Source organism: Hippichthys cyanospilos, chromosome 14 (assembly GCF_059441005.1).
Source record: "Hippichthys cyanospilos isolate Australia breed blue-spotted pipefish chromosome 14, RoL_Hcya_1.0, whole genome shotgun sequence".
Lineage (NCBI taxonomy): Eukaryota > Metazoa > Chordata > Actinopteri > Syngnathiformes > Syngnathidae > Hippichthys > Hippichthys cyanospilos.
The window spans coordinates 18,646,760-18,661,623 of record NC_142382.1 but is presented as its reverse complement, the minus strand read 5'-3'; the positions used below and the strand labels follow the sequence as shown (position 1 = coordinate 18,661,623).

Here is a 14,864-nt window from a genome sequence, read left to right as displayed (position 1 = left end):
GACATAATCTATGAAATGTATTGCAAAATATCAGACAATATGACAGAATAGGGGCCCAGCTCGTCGTCTTTCTGACAGGGTATGTCAAATTATGAGCCAAATATATTTGAATTACTGCTAATGCATTGCTATAGGAATTCACACATTTGCCAAATACGTATGTCGGGATTCGAGGAACGTTCAGGAGACAGGAGTGCCGTCTTGGTGTCATATTAATGTCCGGAAGAGGGCAGTGAGGCTCGTAACAACATCCAACGTGCCATGTTTTTAAAAACAAGGAAGTCGTTCAACCATGGTCTTTTTGCAGCGCATAGTGGGAATGTATTGCTCGGTGGTGCAATGCGGCGTCATAAATCAAAGGTGGAGGTAAAGCAGGTGATTGGAATTTTGTGTAAGTTGTTGACCACCACCGGACTTCAAGATGTCCCTGAGCCGGAGACTTTTAGACGAGCGAAGTTTGGCGAAGTCAATGTGGTAGGTGTGCACTTAAATGTGACGATACTGATGGCTACTGTGGCAAATATCATGCCTGTTCAAAGTGGTTCCACAGTCCGACAACGCGTTTAGCACAAATGCACAATACAGTTTAGTGAGACCGGTACATCTACCCGTGTTAAATACATTTCATGGAAAGCACTTTGCTTTGTCTTCGCATGTGTTGAACAAATGGACACAAATTGTTATAGTTACGAATTTGGATTTTGTGTTATTAATTGAAAGAAGAGATTGGACATTTGACACCGTCCGGAACTCCCGACCACTTAACATTCGAATGAGACAATTAAGACGACTTCAAACAATGTTTTACAAGGGATAAAGAACACTCGTGCACTATCTGAGTGGTATGACTTCCCTTCCGTTGATTTCCGAACACAGATTGTGTTCTAAACCAGGGGTTCTCAAACTTTCTCTGGAGTCAGGGACCTCCTTTAGAAAGCAACTTTTCCAGCGACGCCGAAGTTGACTTCACGGGCGCGATCACGAGAATTGCGCTCTATATTCCACCTTAAAAGCCCGCAAGTGGGCTTTCTTGCCTTTAGGTGACATAGTTTCCCAGAGGTATGTATGACAGAAGCCTATGCTTTTGTCAACCTTGTATCAATATAAAAACAGATTTAAACGTTCTCCCGCGGCTACAATAACACAATGGCGTCAGGTATCTCTCCTGCTTCATGATCTAAACCTTGCTAGATGTCAGATAACTCTTTCTGGAAAATCCGACTGGCAATAATTTCAATAAATTGAGGTCAAAATCACCCAAAATGACCTGGGTCAATTCTCACTTTGGGTGATGCTGGCCATCTTTGGCAGCCTCCCATCAGTGCCAAAGTAAAATGGCGTTGTGTAGCCTGATTCCTAATCCACACATTACTAGCTGTCAAATGAGACCAATTTTGGAGGCAGAAACAAACACCACAGTTGATTTTAAAGTATTGTTTCCTTGAAAATCACAAAAAAAACACAAACGCTAAACTTGAATTCCAACAAATAAGGATGAATGAATTACAATCTTTTTATAATTTTTTATGTATTGTTGTTAAACGGCTGGTTATATAATTTATTTTATGTGAACATTTTTCAAATATATAGATTTCCCTTAACAGGTTACCTTGCAAGCTACAGAACGAGCCAAAGATGTTAAAAAAAAATGTTTTTTTTGGTTGAAGCATCATCACAGCAGGTAGTTAGCAATGTAACTGTTGACATAAATCGTAAATTATTTTATGAAATTTGACTTACAGTCTTCTTGTTATAGCATGCAAGCTAATTACCTGTGACTCCAAATCCATATATTATTTGAAAAGCATTAACATTGAAGCATGATGAGCTGTTGAAAGATCTGTATTCCATGCCGTTGGCGACCACCATCTTTGTTTTCTCTTTGACGCATGTGTGGGTAGAGGTCTAGCAGCTCGATTAGTTTCCCTATGACCTGCTGTTGGTGGTTTGAGGTAACGTCGTCCCAATTTGCATATTGTGTTTTGTACTCACAGGAGGCAATCCACAGAAGAGATTCTTACCCACAGGCGGCAACCCACAGGAGAGGCTCATGGCGGTTGTGTGTAGTGAAGTTTCGTTGTCATAGAAGTGAGTGTTTTATTGAAAACACTTTCCACTCACAAATTTTAGATTCATAGTCACAAAAAGAGAATTTAAACCCACACAATTTTGATTCATAGTCACAAAAAAAAATTCCAACCCTCACACTTTTGATTCATAGTAACAAGAAAAGATTGCAAACACAAAAATTATTGTATTGTAGAGAATTATTGTGGGTAGTTATGCATACGTGTCTGACGGTGATCTCACTCCATAGCGGCTGTGCTTTTTTTTTTTTTTTTTAAGCAATACTGCCTGATGCTTTGACACGTTAGCTTACCAATGAGAGCACGGAGTATGCGTACGGGCATTCTGTTTTTGGTGCACACTGAACCTCTGAACAGCACAGTTGACCAACGTGCTGAATTTCCGAAAGAGCGGTAACCAAATGTGAACTTGCTGCATATTTCCATATGTGCTCCAAATCTCTGTGATCACATGATGATGACCTATATGCGAAACTGACATGATACAATATGGAGTTGATGTGCTGGGCAAACATAAAGGCCAGATTTTGAAACTGAACTGTAGGGGTGGGTTAGGTTATGAGAACGCAACTGGCCATAGTGAAACGGGAAGAACGCAACTAAACAGTGTTCAATCCATGAACCACAAAGTAAATTCTGTATCAGTGAACCACAATGTCTTTGTTTTGAGTACACAAGGTGCTTTGATTTGTGTTTTGTTTGACGGTAGCTTTTGGTCAAAGAAATGGCAACATTTTTTTGTGCTCTTTTTTTTTTTTCTTTTTTTCTTTTTTTTTTTAGGAGGATCAATTCTGGCAGCTCCTAGCCAACATACTGCAAACAAGAACTTTGTTAGCTGTTGGCTGTACACAGATGAAAAATGGTCAGTTACCAGTGTTGGGCAAGTAACTAGTAATTAGTTACATTTCAATATTACTGTATTTGAAATGTATTGCATTGCACTACTATTGCCTTACTTTTATATTACTCTCACCAACATAACTGGAAATACGGAGTTGCCATTTAAATGTAGCTCATTACGCTCATTACACATGTACTGGAAGGTTGGCTTAAGCCTAAATGCTGTACAAATCATTTGATCTGTATTGTAAACCTATAAAGACACGACAAGATACAGAATCTTTTTTTTTTGTATTTTAATCTCTTTATTTCTTAACTTCACAGGATAATGATGCATTTTTTTATGCTTTAGGCCAGTAGTCTTCTACCTTTTTATCACCACGGACCGTATTTATTTTTTCCTGCATACCAGGGGGGCTCAAAATGTACATAAATGTATGCAAATTACATTAAGTCAACTATAAAACAGAATTACAAAACCTGTTAATTTCAAGGGAAATACCTGGCACAAACGAAAATGTGAACGAGCTAAACGTATACAAGGCTGCGCTACAGAACATGATGAAGATAACTAATATTAGCGAGCGATTAAAGAGTCAGAACAACGTGTGCGTCACCGACAGTGACTGCTCTCAATTGAACCTACGCTGTCCTTCCTCACTACTAAATGTAATCTCAACAGCGGCCAGATGCGGCGCCAAAAGACAAAGATCAAACCAAACAAAGCACACATGCTGTTAAACTGCTGTTAGACTGTTAAACTAAATCAGAAAGACATTATTTAGGGTGCAGCCCACGCGGCCCGGTGCCAGTTGATCCACAGGCTTTCAGCCTGAAAAATGTATTGTAATGCATTGCGTTACTCTGATTTGTGCCGGGTAAAAAATGTCTATTTTTGTGCGTGTAATATATTACACCACTGTGGTACAGCTAAAAGTAATGCATTACAGTAATTAAATTACTTTTGAAATGCATTACTCCCAACACTGGTCAACAATACACATTTATGTTTTATAGTGTGTGCCCCAGTGCGCTGCAAAACTTCAGTTAATTGATCTTTCATTTTAAGCATATAGGTTTTCAGTCAAACTCATATATATATATATATATATATATATATATATATATATATATATATTAATTAATTTATTTTTTTTGCATTAACAACTGGGGGCTGCTTAAAGTTTAGCTCTATGCTGTCTGTGCTTTGCAGTTACCTCTGATTGCAAGACGCTGGTGAGCACAGGCCTGTGGAAGAGTGGTTACTATGCGAGCTGGATGTATGAAAGTGAGGTTGGAAGGGTTACCAGCCGTCAGCTCCTTCTGGCACTTGGCTGGCTGCTTTCTGCCGGAATGCTGGAACAACTTTTGACCCGTAGAGTACAACAACTGGACAAAACACTTGTCCCACCTGTACTTGTAAGTCTGACCACTACAGTCACCTTATGCTTTGTCCACAAACAGTAAAGTATGGGGAAAAACATGCAAACTACACGTAAAGACAGAATCAAAGTGATTTGAAAGGGAAACTTAAAAAATACGTACCTCATCCATAACCTTTGTATTGTGCAAGTGCATTTGATTTGAGCTCTCAGTTTCTGTGTTTTTAGATGAAACTTGAAATTCCTCAGAAGCCCCTGGTTGAATGCAGCTCACTGAGAAGACTTCAATGGCTAATTGGTCGCCTGAGAAACCAGGGACGGCTGCTGCTTTCCATGCAGGATGAGCGCGCCTCATTGTTACATGCTGTGAGGAAGTTACTAACCACAACTACTTTGATCAGTTTATTCTGTTGGTGGATGACTGAGCTCCAGTGCATGTGGTGTTGTTTATTTGATGTTAATCCATGATGGTACCCAGTGTAGATTTCAGACTTTGAAAGTAATTTGAAACAAAATTACACACTAATGTAAATATTGAGAATTCCTATTGTCCAACCAACATTTTTTTTTTCCAGTTATTATGAACTGACAGAATTGCTGGATATTATAAGAGCTTAACACATCATGTGAAGGAAAACTCATCTCCTTGCAATGCAAAATTTATTTTGAAACAAATTGAAATTTGCACATACTGCACGCCTGATAAAATATAGAAAGAATGTTTTTATTTTATTTTTCAGGTTTTGTCTGCAAGCCATCCTGACCGATCATCTTCTGCAAGTCAACATTGTACTGTGCCGATTAAGGTGTGTACATACATTTTCATCAGCAGGGGCAGGCGTTCCAGGGCCTTTGATATGGTTGAGCCCTGCAACTCTGTGCCAAATGAGAAAATTAGCACGCACAAGTCAATTTCTATACTGGGCAAGATAGTTATATCAGCATTCTAGTTGCGCTAGACCAAGGGGTCACCAATCTTTTTGAAACCAAGATTCTCTACTTTGGTACTGAGTAATACGAAGGGCTACGAGTTAATGTGAAGACCCTGATCATGTTATTGATTTCTCACAATAATTAAGAAACGGCTGTCGTAAATATGTAACGCAAGTGTAATATGTAATGTATATGTCATAAATGCATAATCGTTATTAAAATTCCTAGAAAATCACAATGTTCTATTGATTGTAAACTATTTGCAGAACAGGTCTGCAGGCTACTCATGTGATACTCGGGGGCTACCCAGAGCCTGCAGGCACCATTTTGTTGACCCGCCAGAGTTATTCTTTATTTTGAAATACTAACCACAAGAATGGAAGAGCTTAGTTATTTGATTAACTATTGTAAACATTAGTGACGAGTTAGACCATACAATTGTAATTAAAATATCAAAGTACTTAAACCCTGATCATTCTTGAATCAGCTTTTATAGATTGACGGAAAGCTTACATTTTGTAAATAGTTGCAGTTATTAACATTACATTGATGGGATTTTTCTGTCTCAGTTTCAAATGGCTTGACTGCATATGAATGTGCACAGCTAGTTCTAATGCTCGAGAGTTGTGCGGTTTAATGAGGACACTATCCAATTTGTACTTTGTCCGTTATTGCCAGTCTGGGGATGAGGGGAATCAAAATGTTAACAAATTGTATTTTTTTTTTTTTAACATTCTTTAACTCTTCTTGTAACATTAGCATATTTTAAACATCCAGTAATTCATTCATCATTGATCAAATGATCAATCATTGTAAAATAAACCATAACCTATTGTGATATGTGATTGGAAGATTATTCTCTTTATATTACTAACTTTTTACCCACCCTTAATCAGCTGACTTTGCAAAGTTCACATGTACATCATTGTGTGTGTTTCTAGATGTGTACTGGTGTCCAGGAAGTCTGTGACCTCCTTGAATTGTACCTACATTGGAAGCAGGTGGAGAATGATTTTTGGACCTGGATGGTGAGTTCGGCATTCACATACAGTGCCATGAAGCAGTATTTGCCCCATTTGATTTCTTTGTGTGTGTGTGTGTGTGTGTGTGTGTGTTTTGGCTTATGTATCACTGTAAATATCTCATTTCATATGAAAATTTTTTACATGGCACACATGACCTTTATTGTTGAAATGTAATCCGTACATTGCCCTGCCTAAGCAACCCCCCCCCCATTTTTTTCCTATTCAAGCGCTTACCATGCCGCTTAATGTGCTACTTATGTTATCTTGGTATGGCAAGCGAGGTCTTTTCTCATCACCTTTTCTCCGTTTTGCTTTTCACTTTGTACAGAATTAACCAGGAGCCTAATATACATTCACACAGGCAAACAGCGGTGTGCCGATATAACATCACAAAGTAAAGTAAAAAATCAGCCAAAAAAAAGTTGGGGGGGGGAGCCTCAGAGCTGATTAAGAATACCAAGTAAACCTTTGTCATAAGGAAAAACTCCTGGGAAGAACTTAAAGCTTACCAAAGCTGTTTTATCATACACGACTAGTTAAAATGCAGTTTATATTGAAGCATTGATTGTTTTTCTCACGTTTGGGTGTTTTACCATGATTGAGTACATGACAGAAGAAAAAGCTTAAAAAAAGGAACAAAACATGAAACATCGCTCATCTCCATTAGATACTGCCGAAAGTTTTTTAGGATCTTATAAGCTTGCTCTACCAAAGCCAGGCTAAACAAAATACGATTGGATGACATTTTTCCTGATGAACAATATTTAATTTTACTTCCGAGCTCTGGAGGTACACTTTAAATAGAATCTTGGACAAAGTAGTCTAAAAAATCCCAAGCATTAATGCATTATACCTCAATCCAAAGAAATGAAAAAACAAGTGATTGCAATCTAGAAAAGGTTTTATCACCATTTCCAAGGCTGTGGGGCTCCAGTGAACCACTGTCAGTTTCATTACCTACAAATGGAGAAAACTGGCAAGAGTGGCAACCCTTCCTACGAGTGGTCGACCAACAGAGATGACTCAAAGAGTGCGACAATAACTCATGCAGGAGGTCTCAAAAATGACCCCCAAAACAGGCTAGTTTCAGTTAAGGTCAGTGTTTATGACTTCAATATAAAAAAAACACAGGTCAAAAATGGTATCCATGAGAGAGTGTTATCGTCTGCAAATTCGCGCTCCCTCACCTCCTTGTGTGACAGCCTCACAATCACCTCAATCACCATTAGCTACAACCAATTACTCCCCATGTATATAAGCCTACTGTCCCTCTTTTGTTTGCCAAATCGTCTTCATGCTAGCTTTCTAACATATCTTTCCGTTCTACCTTACCTGAATTCTTAGTTTGCCCGTCCCCACCTCCCAAATGTCTGCTGCCCCGTTCTGCCTGCCTAGATTCCAACTTTGCTTGTCCCTGACTATGCAAATGCTATATTTAAGTACATTAAGGACATTAATTTCCAGATAATTAAATATTACATCGTCAGTTAAATATCTGGGTGTCAAACTCGAGGCCCTGGGGCCAGATCCAGCCTGCCAGATCATTTTATGTGACCCGCAAAATATTGATTTGACTTCAAGTGTCTTTCTTAAATACCATCAAATCTTAAATATTCTTTCTTTCCTTCCTTCCTTCCTTCCTTCCTTCCTTCCTTCCTTCCTTCCTTCCTTCCTTCCTTCCTTCCTTCCTTCCTTCCTTCCTTCCTTCCTTCCTTCCTTCCTTCCTTCCTTCCTTCCTTCCTTCCTTCCTTCCTTCCTCTCCTTTTCTCTCCTCCCTTCACATTCCTTCCTTCCTTATTTCTCTCCTTCCTTCCTTCACTGCTTCCATTCTTTCTGCCTTCCTTCCAGCATTTTTTTTTTGTTCCGAATGTCCTTTTGGAACAATTTTTACTGGCCTCTGATCTCTAACCGTAGGTAAGTATGTGAGGAACACACTTGAAATTGATTCGACTTCACGGTCATTCCAGATACTTAAATATTACATCGTCAGTTAAATATCTGGGTGTCAAACTCGAGGCCCTGGGGCCAGATCCAGCCTGCCAGATCATTTTATGTGACCCGCAAAATATTGATTTGACTTCAAGTGTCTTTCTTAAATACCATCAAATCTTAAATATTCTTCCTTCCTTCCTTCCTTCCTTCCTTCCTTCCTTCCTTCCTTCCTTCCTCTTCTCTCCTCCCTTCACATTCCTTCCTTCCTTATTTCTCTCCTTCCTTCCTTCACTGCTTCCATTCTTTCTGCCTTCCTTCCAGCATTTTTTTTTTTTGTTCCGAATGTCCTTTTGGAACAATTTTTACTGGCCTCTGATCTCTAACCATAGGTAAGTATGTGAGGAACACACTTGAAATTGATTCGACTTCATGGTCATTCTGGCCCTCTCATAGAAACTGTAACTACAATATGGCCCATGATAAAAATTAGTTTGACACTCCTGGTCTCCACACACACACAAAAAAAGAAAATACGTCCCTGGCTTTGAATGAGTCAATAAAAAAAATAAGATGCTAACAGTAAAGCGTGGTGGTGTTGAGGGTATAGGGTGACTTTGCTTCTTCAGGACGAGGACAATTCGTTGTGATCAATGGAAAAAGGAATTCTGCTGTTTACCAGAACTTGAAGGATAGCTTCTGCCCATCAGTTTGTGCCCTTAAACTCAAGCTTTCTTGGATCATGCAGCAAGACAACGATGTGAAAGAAATTAGCAAGTCCATCTCAGAATGGCTCAAAAAGAACATAAATAAGGTTCTGGAGTGTCCAAGTCACATTCCGGATTTAAAGTCAATTGAGATGCTGTGGTGTGAGCTTAAATGGGCCGTTCATGCTAGAAAACCCTCCCATATGTCAGGCTTGAAAATGACTGCAAAGAAGAGTGGTCCAAAATTCCTCCACAGTCATTTAAAAGACTCATCACCAATCACTTGTTGCTGCCCCTTGGTAAATAAAATTATCATTAGGAGCTGCATTTTATGTATCAATGGGTTGTGTCAGTGTAACATTAATATTGCTTTGTTATAATTTAACATTTACAAGTGATAAATATGCAGAAATCAGTAAGGGGTGAATATTTTTTTCCACGGCACTATTTAAGCATTGCGCTAGACCTGAGATTTTAGGAGTGTTCACTGTAAATTAACTCGCAAGCTAAATTCAGATTTCCACTTGTTTTTACAATACTGTTGAAGGCTGAAGTCTACAGCAAAAAAAAAAAAGTAAGAAAAAAACTTTTTTGTGCATCTCATTGGAGAATGGAGTTGGAGTGTCTCAAATTTTAGGGTCAAAATGTCAAAAAATTTGCAGGCAGTCTGGATCCCAGATATGCACACCTCAAAATGTTCACAAGACACAATTTTCACAAGACACAAAGCATGTGTCTCTGTTTATTTGTAGGATAGTGTGGTGGATTACCATGAGAAGGATGCTGTCTCTAAGAGGCCTTCATGCATGACAGCAGCAGTTGCTTGCCATCCTGGACAACTGGCTGTCGAAAAACTGGATGGTGTATTGCTGAGACTGACAAGTGTGCAGGTGCTTGGTGACACACGTAACGAACATGATGCAAATGAGACTATTATCATTTTGTATTTTTGTACTGCCATTCTAATCACAGTTGTGAGGTTTTGGAACTTGGCATTGTTTCCCAATCGCTTGATGGTAGTTTAACATTGTTGTCCTGTATATTTATACTAGCATTTTTCGTTTAATTTGGATGTGTTCAGTCAGAGAGTTTATTTATACCGTTATTGGTGAGCAAAAAATGTTTTTCATTTTATTTACATACTTCTTTTAACTTAGCATGGTCATTTTTTTGTCATTGTAACAAATGCTGTATTATATATTTTGCTTAAAATTAAAACCAATTTTTCTTTAATGTAGAAAAATGGCTATGAGCAAAAATTGTTTTTTAATTATATATCTTAGAACTGCAATTTCAATACCGTGGTATCGCGATACCCTAATATATTTGCTCAAGGTTATCATACCTGAATCTGCTATCGTCCCATGCCTAGTTGGGACATTGTATTAAATAAAAAAAAAAAACATCAGATTGTTTGATAAATTTGAAATGGTTTCCAAGTAGCACTTGGAACAGACTTTGCTGTGCTTTGCGCTCCCCAACAGAAAGGACAGCAGACCAGGAGAGGGAATGTCAAGGACAGAAGAGAGAGACATCAGGGTGGCTTGGACATTGGTCGTGACACACCTTCTCTCGAGTATTTGCCTCCGCTGTTATCTGTCTCTCAGGTCTACCGAGCCAGATTTCAGGCTGGAAAGACGGTCAACAGTCGCTCGGTCAAGAGTTTCCATGGTACAGTTGAGGAGGCAGATGAGTTGTCAGCGTCTCAAGTTGTCAAGCTGCTTGCTAAAACTGAGATACAGCTGCTAGAGGGAAGGGACGCACAGAGAATGGCCAATAGGATGCAACTGCAGGAGATGATTGGTAGATTGGATCAACTAGTGTTGATTCCAGTATGAACATTCTTTGTCTTCTTTTTTTTTTGCGCTCAACAGTTATTATATTGATCAAGTGACACCTGCCTTCAATAAGTGATTATGGAAGTAGGTCATCATCAGTCTCTAAGGGTCGTCAAAAAACAAATATTTTACTTATGCTGGCCTGTGAAATGATGTAAAATGACTGAACATTATTTACGATATTTGAAAGAACCAAACACATCCAAGATGTCAAAATATTTAATATTAAAATATTGTAAATCTTTGTATGTTCTTTGTCAAGTGCTTAAATGAAAAAAAAAAGTATTCTAAAAAAGTCTAAAACGTATCCACTTGAGGTGGGGTTGCCATGGTCTTTTCACTCACTGTAACAATCAGTGTTGGGTGTAATGCATTACAAAAATTATGTAATTAATGCATTACTTTTTGCTGTAACACCGTAGTGTACTACATTACACACAAAAAAATTTGTAATATTGTACTTGTTACAAATCAGTAACGCAATGATTTTTTAGACTGAAGGTGGTGGGGTATTTTTCCACAAATTCTCCCAAAACACCGCAAGATTGAAGGAGAGAAGTCCTGGCCAAAATGTTTTCTTGCTGTAGTGAGTATCCACTACAGCAAAGATGAATGCAGCGGCATCAGACGACAAGTTGAATATGGACAATACGTACACCAAGATGGACATGTGCCCATTAATTTTAAGTTTGTCAGAGATGAAGACAAGAAGAATATATTAGTTAAGTGCACTTTGTGCGTGACACCTAAAGAGTTCTCCACACATTTGGAGCTGTGCCATAGTAACCAAGCCAAAAGAAAACACGTGGAGGAATTGCGAGCGGGTATAAAACAAAGTTCTCTGGCTCGGGGATGCCATTTCCACCTCAAGAGGTTTGGAGATTTGTGGCGATTTGTGGAGATTTGAGTATGTGGCCCGTATTTCCACAGCGGATTCACCAGCATTTGGAAACCTTGTCAGCAAGAACCCTGTCGTAAATAACAATATAGAACGACTTCAAATTGAAGTCAATTCAAATTGTTGATTACCTAAAAAAACTGAACAACAGCTATTAAGGTAATGAAACAGGTTAGATACCTAACGTCATTGTGTTATTGTAGCAGCAAGGAGAACGTTGACGTCTGAAAAGCATTCGTTTCTGCATGTAAACGTGGGAAACAATGTCCTCGAGCGGCAAGAAAGCGCCATTTCGGACTTTTAAGATGGAATGAAAGGCTGGATTCTCTGGAGCGCGCCCGTGAAGCCAACTTCAGTGTCGTCAATATAGACAAGGTAAGCTAATGCTAATTTTCACAGTACATTTGCCGTTAATAATAGCTTATAAATAGTTGTGATCAATGTCTATCAAGATTAAGCATACAAAAACTCGTGTTAAACAGTACGTTGAACACAATAACAATGATGTAGCCTACCTGCTAACGTTAGCCCCACTGAAACCATCTATTGTTGAATCGTCTGTCCCTAACTGAATTTAAATTTGAATATTAACATTTAAACTTTTTTTTTTCTAAAGCATAAACAATGCATAACTATGCTGTGAAGCTAAATAATAAAATTCTTAAAATACATAAAAAGGTGCTGTATTTTCAAGGTTTACAATACAATATACAGTATATTAGATTACAGTGGGCCCCCGTGTTACGGACTTAATCCGTTCAGCGGCTATGCTCGTAATTTGAATTGCTCGTATGACGGGCAATCCAAACCTATGTTAATTAGTGAATATGTGCAACGCGTGCAAAAACATCACGACTTTATACACATATTAAAAACTAGTAACATAATCTACTGTACAGTGAAATTAAATAACATAAATATACAAAGGAAAAATGACGTTTACCTTTGGGGCGACATGACGAGCTGGGTGGAGGCGGAGGGGAGCAGAAACAAACCCACAGAATTTATTTATTTTCTTAAATGAGAACTTTTCTCAAACGAGAACATATCACCGGCTATTTCCTTCTCTTTAATCCATAATAGAAGTTTGTGCTTAAGAGAGGGACAAAAAACGCTGCGGTCCACGTTCGTAAGATGAAAAATTCGTAAATCAGGGAGTTCTTAAACCGGGGGCCCACTGTATTTGTACTGTTTTTAGGCTTAAGCCAACCTTCCACTAGATGTGTAATGAGCATAATGAGCGACATTTAGAATGGCAGATCCATTTCCAGTTATGTTGATGACAGTAATATAAAAGTAATGCAATAGTGTAATGCATTACAATTCAAATACAGTAATATTGTAATGTAACGAATTACAGTAATAAGTAATTACAGTAATAAGTAATAAATGATGCATTACAGTTTTGAAGTTACTTGCCCAACACTGGTAACAATGCCAATTTGTATCACGTCACTTGTCATTTATGCCACATGTACCCTTTTGTTTGTGCTTTGAACTTCCTAGTTTTCATTCTCTATTTGCTAGTGTTTTTTCCCAAGTAGCATTCCGCCTCGGGGTCTCTTGGTTGTTGTTCGGCTGTTAGTATTTTCCTCATATGCAGCTTTTCATCTCGTTGTCCTCCAGCCAACTCCGTCCCCTCATGGCTTATTGCGTTATTTCTTATCTTGGATGATTTTGAACTTTCCGTTGTAACTTTACTAGTCTTGAATTTTTCCCCACACTTGGCATTCACCCTTTGTTAATAAACTCTCAGCTCTCCAGTTCGAGTACCTTGTCTGCTTGGGGTCCTCCTCCATTCCATGTCCGAGGTTAATTCATAACAATTTGTAAGTGCTAACTACTAAATACAGTGTTAAACATAATTATTGGCACACCTGGTTACAATGTTTTAGAAGACCTAAAAGGAGTTCAAATTTTGTTGCAAATGCAAACTCGCATACTGATAACTGTAGATTTTCTTGCAGTCTGCTCAGTTACAATGTTTAAAACTGTACAATGTTTGCCAGGGATTGTTTTATTAAGTCTTGCAAAACTCTATCTAAATCTTAGTCAAAATGTCTTGTCTCGTCTCCCTAATACATTGTGTTCAAAATAATTGCAGTCCTTCTTGTCTTAAACTTACAATACTGGTTGCCCCGTATTGTATTTCTGGCAGAAGTAAACAGCTCTGTAGAGAAAAACCTTCGCCACCCCCCAATCATCTCATCAAATATAAATAAAATTGTATTCATTAAAATTGTATGATTATACCTAAAAATATCATTATCAACCTTAACAAAAAATCAATGTGGTTAACTTTCAACTGTTAACTTCTTTTTACAGTGTTTTTGTAAATTTTTACCGTACGTTTTTGAGTTTCCAAAAACATGTTAATGCTGCTGTTTTTTTAACATTACATTTTTTTTTTGTATTGTAAAATAGAATTACCCATTGAAATTCTTGCTTCGAAATAGAATGTGCAGGGTCTCATTTATTAGTTTCAAAGTATAATATAATATATATATATATATATATATATATATGTTTACAATGGGCCCCCGTGTTACGACCTTAATCCGTTCAGTGGCTAGGCTCGTACCTCGAATTTGCCGTATGACAGGCAATCCAAACCTATGTTAATTAGTGAATGCAACGCATGCAAAAACCTTAGGTAAAAACATCACGACTTTATACATATATTAAAAATTAGTAACATAATCTATTGTACAGTTAAATTAAATATACAAAGGAAAAATGACATTTACCTTTGGGGTGACATGACTTGAGCTGGTGGTGGGTGGAGGCGGAGGGGAGCAGAGACGAACCAGCAGAATTTATTTTTTTTCTTAAGCGAGAACTTTTTTTCAAACGAGTACTTTTTTTAAACAATGACTTTTTTGTTTGAACGAGAACTTTTTTGAACGAGAATGTAGTTTTAAAGGAGAACTTTTTTTAAACGAGAACATATCACCGGCGATTTCCTTCTCTTTAATCCATAATAGAAGAAGCCTCTCCATTTTGTTGTTGACCGAGGTCCGTCCCCTGGCAAGGAAAGTCATGCCCTTAGAAGATTTGCTTCCTTTAATAGCTTCCTTGTTCTTGAGAATTGTACCGATTGTCGAGCGTTACGGCCATACTAGCAAGGTTAACTAGGCGTGCGCCTTCGTATTTTATTATCTCCTGCTTCATTTCTATTGTAATCATCCTCTTACTTCTTCCTTTACCGCCACTTGCAATTTTAGA

At 38.1% G+C, this 14,864-nt stretch overlaps 1 protein-coding gene across 3 annotated transcripts; it reads left to right on the top strand.

Annotated features, from left to right (window-relative positions):
• The first annotated feature begins 267 nt into the window (after window positions 1–267).
• tedc1 (tubulin epsilon and delta complex 1) lies at window positions 268–10,989 on the top strand. 3 transcript variants are annotated; one of them, XM_088433779.1, is made up of 9 exons: window positions 269–474; window positions 1,995–2,088; window positions 2,868–2,949; window positions 4,141–4,346; window positions 4,538–4,675; window positions 5,050–5,115; window positions 6,184–6,270; window positions 9,656–9,793; window positions 10,388–10,989. In XM_088433779.1, the coding sequence occupies exons 3-9, from the start codon at window positions 2,940–2,942 to the stop codon at window positions 10,739–10,741; spliced, it is 999 nt and encodes a 332-aa protein (XP_088289905.1). In that variant the 5' UTR covers window positions 269–474; window positions 1,995–2,088; window positions 2,868–2,939; the 3' UTR covers window positions 10,742–10,989. The 3 variants fall into 3 exon arrangements, with proteins under 3 accessions (XP_088289904.1, XP_088289903.1, XP_088289905.1); XM_088433778.1 differs by lacking the exon at window positions 1,995–2,088 and having other exon boundaries at window positions 268–474; XM_088433777.1 differs by lacking the exon at window positions 2,868–2,949 and having other exon boundaries at window positions 268–474.
• Window positions 10,990–14,864: the final 3,875 nt, after the last annotated feature.